The following is a 16,107-nucleotide window of genomic DNA, read 5'->3' on the forward strand; positions in this document are numbered from 1 at the left end:
ACTTTGTTGTTTTTGAGCCATTCCTGTGTAGCTTTGGCTTTATGCTTGGGGTCATTGTCTTGCTGGAAAACAGATCTTCTCCCAAGTCACAGCTCTCTTGCAGACTACATCAGGTTTTCCTCCAGAATTTTCTTGTTTTTTTTTCGCTGCATTCATTTTACCCTCTACCTTCACAAGCCTTCCAGGGCCTGCTGCAGTGAAGCATCCCCACAGCATGATACATGGACCACCATGCTTCACGGTAGGGATAGTGTGTTTTTGATGATGTGCAGTGTTTAGTCTGATGGCCAAAAAGCCCAATTTTTATTTCATCAAACCATAGAACCTTCTTCCAGCTGATTTCAAAGTCTCCCACTTGCCTTCTGGCAAACTGTAGCCGAGATTTCATGTGAGTTTTTTCAACAGTGGCATTCTCTTTGTCACTCTCCCATAAAGCTGCGACTGGTGGAACACCTGGGCAACAGTTGTATGTGCAGTCTCTCCCATCCCAGGCACTGAAGCTCGTAACTCCTCCAGAGTTGTCATAGTGGCCTCCCTCGGTAGACCCCTTCATGCACGGTCACACAGTTTTTGAGGACAGCCTGCAGCCTGCTCTGGGCAGATTTACAGCTGTGCCATATTCTTTCCATTTTTGATGATTGACTTAACTGTACTCCAAGGGATATTCAGTGACTTGGAAATGTTCTTGTGTCTATCTCCTGACTTGTGCTGTTCAATAACCTTTTCACAGAGTTGCTTAAAGTGTTCTTTTGTCTTCATGGTGTAGTTTTTGCCAGGATACTGACTCACCAGCAATTGGACCTTCCAGATGCAGGTCTACCTTTACTACAATCAATTAAAGCACCTTGAATGCACACGATGATCTCCATTTAACTAATTACGTGACTTCTAAAATCAATCGGCTGAACCAGTGATGATTTGGTGTGTTATATTAAAGGGGGTGAATACTTATGTAATCAATTATATTTTGTTTTATATTTTAATTAATTTAGAATACTTTGTAGAGATCTGTTTTCACTTTGACATGAAAGTGTCTTTTTCTGTTGATCAGTGTCAAAAAAAAGCCAAATTAAATCCACTGTGATTCAGTTATAAAATAATAGAACATGTAAACTTCCAAGACAGGGCTGAATACTTTTTATAGGCACTGTAGATAAATCACCTGGACCAGATGTTGTATACCCCAGTATTCCAAAAGAGGTGACTGAAGAGATTGTGGAGGCATTAGTAATGATCTTTCAAGATTCTCTAGATTCTGGCATAGTTCTGGAAGATTGTAAAATTGCAAGTGTCACCACACTCTTCAAGAAGGGAGAGAGAAGAAGAAAGGAAACTATAGGCCAGTTAGTCTGACCTCAGTGGTTGGGAAGATGTTGAAGCTGATTATTAAGGATATGATTTCGGGATACTTGATAAAATAGGCCATAGTCAGCATGGTGGCATTCTTTGAAGAAGTCACAAGCAGGATGGACAAGGGAGAATTGGTAATCTTGTGTTTTTCAGAAAGCCTTTGACAAGGTGCCACAGATGAGGCTGCTTCACAAGTTAAGAGCCCATGGTATTACAGGAAAAGGTACTAACATGGATAAAGCAGTGGCTGATTGGCAGGAGGCAAAGAGTAGGAATAAAGGGAACTTTTTTCTGTTTGGCTGCCAGTGACTAGTGTTGTTCCACAGGGGTCTATGTTGGGACCGCTTCTTTTTACGTTATATGCCAATGATTTGGATGACAGAATTGTTGAGTTTGTTGCAAAATTTGCAGACAATATGAAGATAGGTGAAGGGGCAGGTAGTGTTGAGGAAGTAGAGAGGCTATATAAGGACTTAGACAGAGTAGGAGAATGGGCAAAGAAATGGCAGATGGAATTGTATGGTCATGCACTTTGGTAGAAGAAATGAAAGGGTTGACTATTTTCTAAATGGGGAGAAGATACAAAAATCTGAGGTACAAAGAGTCCTTGTGCAGGATTCACTAAAAGTTCATTTGCAGGTTGAGCCTGTGGTGAGGAAGGCAAATGCAATGTTAGCAGTCATTTCAAGAGGACTAGAATACAAAAGCAAGGATGAAATGTTGAGGCTTTATAAAGCACTGGTGAGGCCTCACTTGGAGTATTGTGAGCAGGTTTGGGCCTCTCATCTTAGAAAGGATGTGCTGAAAGTGGAGACTGTTCAAAGGACGTTCACAAAACTGACTCCAGGATTGAACGTCTTGTCATATAAAGAGTGTTTGATGACTCTGGGCCTGTATTCACAAGAACTCAGAAGAATGAGGTGTAATTTCATCGAAACCTATTGAATGTTGAAAGGTTTTGATAGCGTGGATGTACAGAAGATGTTTCCTATGGTGGAAGAATCTAGCACCAGAGGATACAGCCTCAGAATAGAAGTGTGTCCTTTTAGAATGGAGACAAGAAGGAATTTCTTTAGCCAGAGAGTGGTGAATCTGTGGAATTCCTGCCACAGGCAGGTCTGGAGGCCAAGTCTTTATGTATATTTAAGGCAGTGGTTGATTGATTCTTGAGTAGTCAGGGCATCAAAGGTTATGGGGAGAAGGCAGGAGATTGGGGCTGAGGAAAAATGGATCAACCATGATGAAATGGTGGAGCAGACTCAATGGGCCAAATGGCCTAATTCTGCCACTATATCTTATGGTCACGTAGTCTTCTTCCGTCATAGCGTGGCACAGCTTATCAGCGTATTGCGTTACTGCATCACCCAGTTCTATCACCTTACAATTTCAGTATATTCCTGTGACCTGGGATACAATCTGACAGATACAGCATTCCTGATTCCTGAAGTTTTTCATTCCCTACAACCCCATTTGTGTGTGTTCTTCAAGATTTCTAGCATGTACAGAATCTCCTATGTTTATAACCCCACTAGTAATTCACATTTCCACCTCCCTGCCCCCAATCATTCACAACCTTCTTACAGAGCAGTGCCAAGAGAATCAGACACAATATTCTAGTTGGGATGAAAGAGATTCAACCTAGCTTCTTCGCTTACCATAAGGAAAGAAAATGGTAGAAAAACAACATTGTCAGATTACAGTCACTTTATATACAAGCAAAATTCTGCAATATCTACAGTCCACTGTAAGGGAGCTCATTATTAATGGTTGGATTGCTGCATTTCAGATTTAATTGAAGTGACATTGAGTTAGAACTGGGGTGAAAATCCTTTGCTATAAATATTTTTTTTCATGGAAGAGACTCAAGGGCGGTAGAGAAGTTCAGCAGTTAATGCTGCTGCACCACTGGGCAGACCCAGGATCAATCTTCCTCTCAGGTGCTCTCTGCTTGAATTTGGTACATTCTCACTGTGATTACATAGGCTTCTTCTAAGACAAGCGCTCAATTTCCTCACACATCCCAAAGATATGGTGATAGATTAGACCATAAGACAAAGGAGCAGAATTAGCCATCTGGCTCATTGAGTCTGCTCCACCATTCAATCATGGCTGATCCTTTTTTTTAAATCTCCTCCTCATTCCCAGTTCTTGGCCTTCTCCCTGTAACCTTTGATGCCATGTCCATTCAAGAATTATCAATTTCTGCCTTAAATACACCTAATGACCTGGCCTCCACAGCTGCAAGTGGCAACAACTTCACCACCCTTTGGCTAAAGAAATTTCTCCACATCTCTGTTTTAACTGGACACCCTCCTATCCCGAGGCTGTGCCCTCTTGTCCTAGACTCCCCCACCATGGGAAACATCCTTTCCACATCTACTCTGTCTAGGCCTTTCAACATTCAAAAGCTTTCAATGAGATTCCCCCTCATCCTTCTGAATTCCAGTGAGTACAGACCCAGAGCCAAACGTTCCTCGTATGATAACCCTTTCATTCCTGGAATCATCCTTGTGAACCTCCTCTCTACCCTCTCCAATGCCAGCACATCTTTTCTAAGATGAGGGGCCCAAAACTGTTCACAATACTCAAGGTGAGGCGTCACCAGTGCCTTATAAAGACTCAGCATCACATCCTTGCTCTTGTATTCTAGACCTCTTGAAATTAATGCTAACATTGCATTTGCCTTCTTCACCACCGACTCAACCTGCAAGTTAACCTTCAGGATGTTCTACACAAGGACTCCCAAGTCCCTTTGCTTCTCAGATTTTTGGATTTCCTCCCCGTTCAGAAAATAGTCTGCACATTTATTTCTACTACCAAAGTGCATGACCATGCATTTTCCAAGATTGTATTTCATTTGCCACTTTCTTGCCCATTCTCCTAATCTGTCCAAGTCCTTCTGCATCCTACCTGTTTCCACAACACTACCTACCTCTCCACCAATCTTCGTAGATTAATTGGCTACTGTAAATTACTTCAGTGTTGTGGACTTTTGGAGAATTACAGGGGAATTGGCGGGTGTGAGAGGGAAAATAGTTTACAGGGAAATGACAGAGAGAATGGCACTGATGGAAAGCTGGCAGAAACTTCCCTTATGTTGTGAGAACAACATTAAATAAGGGAACCATGAGGAATAAACAATGGGTATAAGTAAATGTACAATAGTAACTCAATCACGAATACCAACTCTTGTATACCTACTAGTCCTGCACTTCCTAAAATCAAATCAACTTGTCCTTCAATTGGCTCACAAGCTGCACAAAATCTAGTCTGACACCACTCAGCAGCATCTGAAATGTGACTAAACTGGGGCTAATACTGAACTTTCAGGTACATGTAAAAATCCTTAAGAAGAGAAAGTCTGCGGTTTCTGGAAATCCAAAGCAACACACACAAAATGCTGGAGGAACTCAGCAGGCCAGGCAACATCCATGGAAAAGAATACAATGGGCGTTTCGGGCCGAGACTTTTCATCAGGACTGGAAAGGAAGAGGAGAAGTCGGAGTAAGAAGGTGGGGGGGAGGAGGAAGTACAAGGTGGTAGGTGATAGGTGAATCTGGGAGGTCGGGGAGGGGGAGGGGTGAAGTAAAGAGCTGGGAAGTTGATTGGTGAAGGAGATACAGGGCTAGAAAGGGGAGAATCTGATAGGAGAGGACAGAAGGCCATGGAAGAAAGAAGAACAGGGAGGAGCATCAGAGGGAGGTATTGGGCAGGCACGGAGATAAGGTGAGAGAGGCAAAGGGGGATGGGGAATGGTGGGGGGGGCGGTGGAGTTCAGGAAATTGATGTTTATGCCATCAGGTTGGAGGCTACCTAGATGGAATACAAGGTGTTGTTCCTCCAACCTAAGTGTGGCCTCATCTCAACAGTAGAGAAGGCCATGGATTGACATATTGGAATGGGAATGGGAAGTGGAATTAAAATGGGTGGCCACTGGGAGATCCCACCTCTTCTGGCCAAACAGAGTAAATGACTCCAACAGACTCAAAGGTGAAGTGTCGCCTCACCTGGAAGGATTATTTGGGGCCTTGAATGGTGGTAAGGGAAGAGGTCTAGGGGCAAATGTAGCACTTGTTCCACTTGTAAGGATAGGTGCCAGGAGGGAGATCAGTGGGGAGGGATGTGGGGGGGGGGGGAACGAATGGACAAGGGAGTCACACAGGGAGGGATCCCTGCAGAAAGCAGAAAGTGATTGGGGGAGGGTGGGGGTGGGAAAGATGTGCTTGGTGGTGGGATCCCGTTGGAGATGGCGGATGTTCCAGAGAGTTAAGTGCTGGACGTGGAGGTTTGCATGCCTCAATGACCGATAGAGCTACGTTGGCTGGAGCCAGGGCAAAGGCTAGATACCAGACTAAGAGTGGTCCTCTGGTCCTCTGGGTTCAGAGGTTCAGCTTAGGGCTAACAACCTTGACTGGTAAAACAAATCTATAACAAAAACATCAATGACAAATCTTTCTACATCTGAGTGCAATTCTATTCCACCCAGGACTTGCATGACTGACAGTAGTGAATACCAAGAAGAAGCAACTGGCATGATGAAGGAAGCCCTGAATACTGCCAAGACCAAGACCAAAACTGGTTGGCCAAGGACAGGTTGAAATGGAGGACCTCCATTGTTTCCCTAAATGCCAGTGGCGTGACAGGCAGAAAGTAAATAAATAAATTAATCTACTAACCGGTACATCTTTGGATTGTGGGTGGAAACCGGAGCACCCAGAGGAAACTTACACGTGCACAGGAAGGAATGTACAAGCTTGCTTACAGAGGACTTGGAACTGAACTGCAACACCTCAAGCTGTAATAGCGTCACGCTAACCGTGATACTACTGTGGCAGCCCAAGTTGTTGTTGAGGACCTTCTTGCTTAAATGCATACTTACTCTCACTTTGTTCTGTCTTCTCCAGGACTTTCACTTTCATCTCCTTGGTTTCTGCTCCCAACTCACTAGCAAAGAACATGAAATACATCAGGAAATTAGTCAAGACATAACAGAGAAGTGTTTAATTCCAGGAACTATTGTGGTGGTGGGTGGGGCAGAGAATAGCAATAGGTCATACCAATTAGACATCTCTTTCAAACCACCAGCACAGGTGCCATGCGGTGAAAGACCTCTTTGTGTGCCACCTGTTTCCATGACCTAAGGTGACTCCACTTCACTTGGAGGTGTAATATTAACTGCACTGAATGTTCACCAAAATGAGAATGAATATACTAGGTAATGCCTAGATTCAGCACTTGTTTTTAAAAATGTATTCACAAGATGTGGTGAGAGACAATGCCAACATTTATCGTTCAACCCTAATTGCCCCTGAACTGAGTAGATATTTGGATCAGTTAGAAATCAACTGCACTGCAGTGAATCCTGAGTCAGGCCAGGTAAGGACAGCAAACAATCTTTCCAGAAGAAAGGTAGTTAACTAAATGTGGTTTTTTAAAAAAAACAGTTTAATAGTCTTATGGCCACCATTAAGTTACAAGCTCGTAGTAAATATATTCAGACATAGGAGCAGAATCAGGCCACTTGGTCCATTGAGACTGCTCTACCATTTGATCATGGCTGATTTATTTTCCCTCACAAACCCCATTCTCATGCCTTCCCTCTGTAAGCTTTGATGCTACTACTAGTCAAGAACCCATCAATCTCTGCTTTAAGTATACCCAATGACCCAATTTTAATTGTTGAATTTAAAAACCCCAGATATCACACAGGGATTTGAACTCATGTTTCCAGATTAATAGGGCATGTCCCTCGGTGTTAGTCTATCAAGTCAATGGAAGACAATTCTCACCTGTGACGTTCCTGACCACAATGTTTTGCCTAATTTTGTTTTGCGTAGACTGTCTCAGTACACTTAACTGGTTCTCGTCATTTATTGCCTATCTCTCAATGCTCAGGGAACAGAATGATAAATCATCAAAAAGGTGTTTTATCTACTAGAATGAGGGTGATATAAGAAGTATTGGTAACACTGGACTGGAGTTGAATTTTTTTGACAGTTTACCTTTGTTGCTGAATGGAGCTGGGTGTTCATAAGTTTGGTACAATGACTTGCACTGTAGGAGGGAACATAATAAGATGACCAGAGTAATGGCAGGATTTAAAGACCCACCAAGCCACCAAGAACATAATAGTAGTTTTCTGAAAAGAAAGCCTTTTGATTTTTGATGATTCTTCTGCATTTAACCACCTCTCTCACCACAAATACCTGACGGGACCAGGTCTTCTCCAAGATACTCCTTCCCTTTCATTCTTGTTTCCCTGAATTATTTTTCACTCAAATAATCAAAGGAATTTGTTAATAACTACATGTTGACTGTTCCTCCAGTACTGGGTGCTTCCAGTCCCATTTCACATCCCAGACCTTACTCTACCATCATAGGCAAATCAGATGTTGACTTTACTCAGTTTCTATATGCTGTGGGTTATTGGGCAGTGATGAGGACCAGCAGATCCCACTCAATCCTAGGTAATATTACAAATGCTACATTATCTTTCTCAGATGCTATTTTTCTCCTCCTCTCCCCCCCCCCACCTATAACCTTGGTTGATTTGGAACTCCCCAATCCAAATACTTCTCTCTCATTGTACCATTGGCTTTTTCTCTTCATTGCCTTGTTTATGTATAATTTACATACAACTTACATTTTCTGTGCTGCTGTCCAACTCTACATGCTGCAAGCAAGTTTTTCATTGTACCTGTAACCTTGCTGTGCTCATCTATTTGACAATAAATTCGACTCAACGTGACTTGAACTAATGGTCAGAACATGAAGGTCTTCTCATCTTAGATACACATTTCAGAATTTTTAGATGGTTAATACATTCTGTGATCGATATGCTGAAGTTCTTCACGGAAATCCAAAACTTTCTCTGCCCTATAGCTATCCATATATGGGAAGATTCTGGAAGTTGAGATTCTTTGTCTTGCAGTAAGATATACAAGATGAATGTGTAAAAATTGCTTACAAGGTTAGTTCATCGTTCCACTTCAGATCAGTGCTTGGGCTCTGAGATGTGGGTGTCACAGATCTGGTTCTTTTCAGCTGTGCAGGCCTATCAAGCTCCATCACACAGCACAGTTCTCCACCACCTGCAAATGAGGAGATAATGACATCAGAATAGTATACCTGTAATCCGTGACTATCACACAGCAGAACTGTACAGCCATAATCTATGACTACAACAATATTCTAACTGTAATTAAGATGTTTGATGTTGGCCAGTGATTAGAAGTTTGAAGATTCTCGGTGCAAGTCCCACTACAGTTGGTGCACATGATCTGTTCCGAAATTTTAGTATAAATGGAGTGGGTGCTGCAATGTTGGAGATGATGCCTTTTCAATGAATTCTCCAGGAAAGCTCTGAGAATGTCCTAATATTTTGTTTTGAAGAAATGTGGACATCTTATCCAGGATCAAACAATTTTCTCCAACTAAGACTGCAAAAATAGCTCATTGATTTTGGTGTCCAAAAAGTACTTCCGTTAACTGTAAGGTTGTGTTTGGAAGTATTTGATTGGATGTGAAGCAATTTCATTCACACCAAGCATGTGAAAGAAAATTGACAATATAGTTTATTTCTGTAACTGTCTACTTCTTATGGATTTAATACCTGTTACAATTTCCCACATCACTGCCTCTACCATCATTCAACAGTCAACAGTTAATGGGAATCCATTCAACAACCTCCTGCCAATTTCTCTACTGGAAGGGAAAGGCTTGGCCTGTTATTTACCAGTTAACTTTGATTACGACTAAAGCAAAATGGATGATGAACACATTGCCTCTCCTCCAACTCAAAGCTGATATTTTCTTAATATTTTCTTTGATGTCATTCTCTTCTCTGTTTTGTCACTATAGGTGTCAGATGTCCTGTAAAAGGCCATTTAAATTGTCAAGGTTACCTGACCTTTGACACCTAGTGTCACCAAGGTGTTAAGCCACCTGTGGCTAGTTTGACTGCACACTTGTGCCATATTCTTGCACAGATGCATGGTGACACCAGGAACAGGGACTCAAGAAGATTTTCAGTACTGACGAGATGGTGATGTGATAAAGGTCTTCTGAATAATGAAGAGCTACGTTGTGGTAAATAACCATAGATTGTTCAGGAACAAAACAAGAACAATCTTAAAAGGATTTTATTTGTTTTGATAATTCTTTGTCAGATGCAGAATTCCTAGATTGCTCAGAAAGAATCATTGTTTAAAGTTACAGAATAATAATGGAGAGAAGAACAGAACAGGGAATGAGACTAAACAAATAACAGCACAGGTTTGTGGACAGCATCTCTTTATGCACGCCATTCTGTAGGGATCTAATCCAGGAACACTAAGTGATCTAATTCTTTCCATCAATAATTGTGAGGCACTCCAAGAACCACCAAATTATGGGATGAATTGTTTCATGTAATCCAAAAGCCTTACCCACTTCTTCCACTCTGCTGATATTGGCCTTCAGCTGTCTGACCACCAGTTTACCCGCAGCATTAAGTGTGATCTTTGATGGAGGAGTCGAGGCTTTACCAGGTTTCTCCCCTGCCACCTAAGTGGAAGGAGAAAAGCAGTTACTTGGACAAATTTGAAGTGTGGCACAGTAGCACGACGGCTAGCACAACGCTCCTCAGTGGCAATGATCACCAACTGGGCTTCAATTTAAGGGCATCCCTTTAGAACAGAGATGAGAAGGGATTCCTTTAGCCAGAGGGTAGTGAATCTATGGGATTCATTGCCACAGATGGCTGTGGAGGGCTAGTCATTGGGTATATTTAAAATGGAGGTTGATAGGTTCTTGATTAGTAAGAATGTCAAAGGTTACGGGGAGAAAGCAATAGAATGGGGTTGACAGAGATAATAAATTAGCTATGATGGAATGGCAGAGCAGAATCCATGGGCTGAATGGCCTAATTCTGCTCCTATGTCTTATGGTCTAATTCACACCACTGTCTGTAAAGAGTTTGTATGTTTTTTCCTGTGACCACAAGGGTTTCCTCCCACATTCCAAAGACATACAATTTAGGTTTAATGAGTTGTGGCCATGCTATGTTGGTGCCAGAAGCATGGCGACACTTGCGGGCTGCCTCGGCACACTCTTGGACTGTGTTAGTCTTTGACACAAACAACTCATTTCACTGTATGTTTTAATGTTTCAATGTACCTATGACAAATAACGTGTATCTCTTTAAATTTGCCCAAATTCTACTGTGGCAATGACAAGGTTTCATGGTCCCCATTATAGATACCAACCTCAGTGGGAATGGGAACTCTGAAAATTCGTTCAAATCACTAGATTTCCAGCAACACGCTGTTGTATTAATATAGAGTCATACAGCACTACAGCACAGGCACAGGCCTTTTGTTCCATCCAGTCTGTGTCAAACTGTTATTCTACCTAGCTCCATTGACCCACACCTGGATCATAGCCCTCACATTTACGTACTTATCCAAACTTCTCTTAACGTTTGCAATTGAACCCACATCCACCACTTCCACTGGCAGATCACACCGTCTGAGTGAAGATGTTCCTCCTCAGCTTCCCATTTCACCCTTAACCATGTCCTCCAGTTCTAGTCTCACCCAACCTCAGTGGAAAAAGAATGCTTGCAATTACCCTATGTATATCTCTCATAATTTTGTATTATCTCCCTAAGATCATCCTCCTATGCTCCAGGGAATAAATTCCTAACATGTTGAACCTTTCCCTATAACTCAGATCCTCAAATCCTAGCAACATCCTTGTAAATGTTCTCTGTATGAATATCAGCCGCATAATCACCACCGAGGGAGCAGTGGAGGCAGCAATGTCCTCAAAATTCTAAACACAAAGAAGACAAGAGAAAACAGTGCAGGGACTAACACAAACTAAACTGCAAACCTTCTGCAGATCATTAAGAACTGTAAGGATTCTAAATATTCAATCTCACAATGGTTTCCTGCCATAAGCCCTTTGCAATATTCAACACTACCGACCTCAACAGGGCTCAACATTGGCAGAGTGGTACAATGGCCAGCAAATGCAATTCTGCCTATTGATGCCCTATTATATCCAATTTAACACTTGCATTACTCTAAGAAATGCTTTTCAGCAATATCTATGAGGCTCCATCTTCTGAAGTAGTTAGAAAGGGTATAAAGAACTCAACCCTATTGAAGGAGATATCTCCAATACACAGATACTACCTACCAATGTGTTTGTGATGTGTGCCTCGAGATTGATCAACATGGCTGGATTGGTGCTGACGATTGTATCCTCAATCAATTCTTTGATGGTGGAGATGTCTGCTTTCCCATCATTCTCCTGCCCAGACAAAAGTTCAGGTAAATAATCCAGCATTTCCCTTGGAAAATCAGCATGCTAGTAGAAGATGAAACACAAACCCTCCCTACACAGTCAACAGAATTGATATCAATCATAATTTGTATTATAACATAGAACATTACAATACAGTACAGGCCCGTCAGCCCATGATGTTGTGCTGACCTTTTAACCAACTCCAAGATCAATCTCATGTCACATGCCGGTGATAATAAACCTGATTCTGATCTAACCCTTACCTCCCGCATAACCTTTCAATTTTCTTTCATCCATGTGCCTATCTCTTATATGTTCCTAATGTATCTGTCTCTACCACCACCCCTGGCAGGGTGTTTCACGCGCTCACCCCTATCTGTGTAAAAAAAAAACACTACCTCTGACATCCTCCCTCTATTTTCCTCCAATCACCTTAAAATTATGACTTCTCATATTAGTTATTTCAACCCTGGGAAATAGTCTCTGGCTGTCCACTCTATCTATACTCCTTATCATCTTGTACATCTCTAATCCTCCTTTGATCCAGATAGAAAAGCCCTAGCTTGCACAACCTATCCTCACAAAACATGCTCTCTAATCCAGACAGCATCCTGATAAATTTCCTCTGCACCCTCTCTAAAGCTTCCACATTCTTCCTATAAATTATGTGACCAGAAATGAAACACAATACTCCAAGTATGCTCTAACCAGGATTTTACAGAGCTGCAACATAACCTCATGGCTCTTGAACTCAGTCCCCTGACTCATGAAGGTCAAAACATCAAATGCCTTCTTAACCACCCTATCAACTTGTGCGGCAACTTTGTGGGATCTGTAGACATGGACCCCAGTATCTCTCTGTTTCTCCACAGTGCTGAGAATTCTGCCAGTAACCCTGTACCCTGCCTTCCAGTTTAACCTTCCAAAGTGAATCACTTCACACTTTTCTGGATTGAACTTCAGAAATCGGTTGAGACATCTGCTGAATAGAAGTCTGGTAAAGGAAGAAACAAGGCAACATGAACCAACATAATTAAATACATACCTAAAGAAATACCAGTTTGCACTACACCTGGCTACAAATTTTGTGAATGTGATATATGCATAACTGCAATGCATTGTCTTACAAATGTAAAACCTGGAAGATCAATTTCCACACAGTAATACCTTTAAAATGCATGGTGTACCAATAACGTTCAAGTAACATGAAACACAATGTTGCTGGTACTTTATAGATTAATGAGGTTTTATTGCTATCATTTTTAAATACACAATCCAGAGAATAGGGAAGCCACTTTTATGCCAATTGATCATTAATTTAATATGTACATACAGAGGGGGAAAGTCGTTTTCCAAAGTAAATGCCCAAATTGTATAGGGATTCACTTTCAAATACTCAAGCAAGTACAATTGAAGTCAGAAGTTTACGTACACCTTAGCCAAATACATTTAAACTCGGTTTTTCACATTTCCTGACATTTAATCCTAGAAAACATTCCCTGTCTTAGGTCAGTTAGGATCACTACTTTAATTTAAGAATGTGAAATGTCAGAATAATAGTAGAGAGAATGATTTATTTCAGCTTTTATTTCTTTCATCACTTTCTCAGTGGGTCAGAAGTTTACATACACTTTGTTAGTATTTGGTAGCATTGCCTTTAAATTGTTCAACTTGGGTCAAATGTTTTGGGTTGCCTTCCACAAGCTTCTCACAGTAAGTTGCTGGAATTTTGTTCCATTCCTCCAGACAGAACTGATGCAACTGAGTCAGGTTTGTAGGCCTCCTTGCTCGCACATGCTTTTTCAGTTCTGCCTACAAATTTTCTATCGGATTGAGGTCAGAAAATGATGTCGAGTCTGGTTCATCCTTGGGAGCAATTTCCAAACGCCTGAAGGTATCATGTTCATCTGTACAAACAATAGTACGCAAGTATAAACACCATGGGACCACGCAGCCGTCATACCGCTCAGGAAGGAGATGCATTCTGTCTCCTAGAGATGAACGTACTTTGGCGCGAAAAGTGCAAATCAATCCCAGAACAACAGCAAAGGACCTTGTGAAGATGCTGGAGGAAACAGGTAGACAAGTATCTATATCCACAGTAAAATGAGTCCTATATCGACATAACCTGAAAGGCTGCTTAGCAAGGAAGAAGCCACTGCCCCAAAACCGCCATAAAATAGCCAGACTACAGTTTGCAAGTGAGCTTTAACTTCCTGGCTGATGTCTTGAGATGTTGCTTCAATATATCCACATAATTTTTCTTCCTCATGATGCCATCTATTTTGTGAAGTGCACCAGTCCCTCCTGCAGCAAAGCACCCCCACAACATGATGCTGCCACCTCTATGCCTCACGGCTGGGATGGTGTTCTTTGGCTTGCAAGCCCCCCCCCCCTTCCCTCCAAACAAGCAGAAGCTTGTGGAAGGCTACCCAAAACGTTTGACCCAAGTTAAACAATTTAAAGACAATGCTACCAAATACTAACAAAGTGTATGTAAACTTCTGACCCACTGAGAAAGTGATGAAAGAAATAAAAGCTGAAATAAATCATTCTCTCTACTATTATTCTGACATTTCGCATTCTTAAAATAAAGTAGTGATCCTAACTGACCTAAGACAGGGAATGTTTTCTAGGATTAAATGTCAGGAATTGTGAAAAACCGAGTTTAAATGTATTTGGCTAAGATGTATGTAAACTTCTGACTTTATCTGTATAATTAGCTTCTGACCATCTCAAACTGAGCTGTCTGTAAGGAGTTTGTACATTCTCCCTGTGACCACATGGGTTCCCTTAAGGTGCTCCAGTTTCTTCCCACATTCCCAAGACAAAAGATTTAGAGTTAGTAAATTGGGGCATGAGCAGAGAACGTTTGCTGACTTCTGTAATGAATTCCATTCAATACATTCCTCATAATGACATTTGTTTCAAAATACGCACCTTTCCTGATATATTCTCATTGCTCCTTGTGCCTCACTGGAACACTGCTCAAGTTGTTATGTGTTTGAGAACCAACACAGATGATCGCACTAGCAAGTAGCAGAGATTTTCTGTATTCAACAGGGACTGGTGGTCGGCAAGCCATTGAACAGCATTGTCTTTAAGTCCAAGTCTCATACCTCCATTTACATACCATCACTTGATTACAATTCTTGATCAAGTCAAATTAAATTTCTAGAATATTTTTCATTCTCTTACCCCTCGCTGTAGTTTAGGAGTAACTGTGAGGGACAGAGCAGGGGGCTCCTTGAATGACCAAGTAACCAGCAGGCCTTTCATCTCTGCTTCTTCCAAACAGATCTCCATCTGTAGTAACAAAAGAAAACAGTTCACAAAGTACCCACCCACCTTCTCCTCATCTGGTATCATCTATCACCTCCTAGCTTATACTTCTTCTCCTGCCCCTACCTTCTTACTCTGGTTTCTTCCCTCTTCCTTTCCAATCCTGATGAGGGGTCTTGGCCTGAAACGTCAGCTCTTTATTCCTTTCTACAGAGGCTGCCTGACCCGCGGAGTTCCTCCGGCATTCTGTCTGTGTGACTTCATAAAGTGATAGAGTGCTTGTCATGTGTACATCATCTTTGATGACAGTTCACGTATACTCCTCTAGATGGCCCTAGAGTTCAGCACATTCACATCTGTAAGCAGTGTCACGTGATGCAATCAGACAGCCTGACAGCTGTGAAACTTCAAAGAGTCAGCAATATATATGAAGCTAAGACCCCACTGATTCTTGCTGGGGTGCAATTTCATGGCCATATTCCAACACCTCAGCCAGGTGATAATGGGCTCACTTTCAAGGACTCTCATTTTATCAATATTTATCACTTATTTATTATTATTATTTCCTCTTTTTTCTTTTTGTACTTGCAATTTGTTGCCTTTTGCACATTGGTTGTTTGTCCATACTTCATTGATTCTATTGTGTTTCTTGTATTTACTGTGATTAACCACAAGAAAATAAATATCAGGGTTGTATATGGTGACATATATGTATTTTGATAATAAATTTATTTTGCACTTTGAACTTTTGAATCTCAATGCAGAAAATTGGGAGGAAGCATAGATCTTCTTGCTGTAAACCCAGTGCTGGTTCTTCTCATTTCCTCTACTCTCAGTAGCTACTCCAGTTTCTAGTCAGATAGGCTCCATCTGAACTTGCGCCTAACTCCCTACTTTGCTGTCAATTCAAATTGGTCAGTTTGAACACCTAGGGTCCTGAACTTTTTGAAAACTTTCAAGCAAAAAGCTTGGCAGCATGGTAGTACAGCAGTTAGTGTAATACTTTACAGCACCAGTGATTAGAAGTTCAATTCCCGCTGTACATATTGCCTATGACCACATGGTCCAATTTCCTCCCAAATTCCAAAAACGTATGGGTTCGGGTTAGTAAGTTGTGGGCATGCTATGTTGGTGCCAGAAGTGTGTCAACATGTGTGTGACATCCTTGGGCTGTGTTAGTTGTTG

The 16,107-nt window shown here is 41.6% G+C and overlaps 1 protein-coding gene across 2 annotated transcripts in view; it reads right to left on the reverse strand.

Annotated features, from left to right (window-relative positions):
• c2cd2l (c2cd2 like) overlaps positions 1-16,107 on the reverse strand; it is a 153,807-nt gene that overhangs the window by 16,378 nt on the left and 121,322 nt on the right. For both annotated transcript variants that reach the window (XM_063038283.1, XM_063038282.1), the window contains exons 4-8: positions 14,839-14,946; positions 11,533-11,646; positions 9,777-9,894; positions 8,318-8,441; positions 6,230-6,294 (exon numbers count right to left, since the gene is read on the reverse strand). In XM_063038283.1, the coding sequence (XP_062894353.1) occupies positions 6,230-6,294; positions 8,318-8,441; positions 9,777-9,894; positions 11,533-11,646; positions 14,839-14,946 (529 nt within the window). The remainder of the gene's footprint in view (positions 1-6,229; positions 6,295-8,317; positions 8,442-9,776; positions 9,895-11,532; positions 11,647-14,838; positions 14,947-16,107) is intronic.

This window comes from Mobula hypostoma, chromosome X2 (genome assembly GCF_963921235.1).
Source record: "Mobula hypostoma chromosome X2, sMobHyp1.1, whole genome shotgun sequence".
Classification (NCBI taxonomy): domain Eukaryota; kingdom Metazoa; phylum Chordata; class Chondrichthyes; order Myliobatiformes; family Myliobatidae; genus Mobula; species Mobula hypostoma.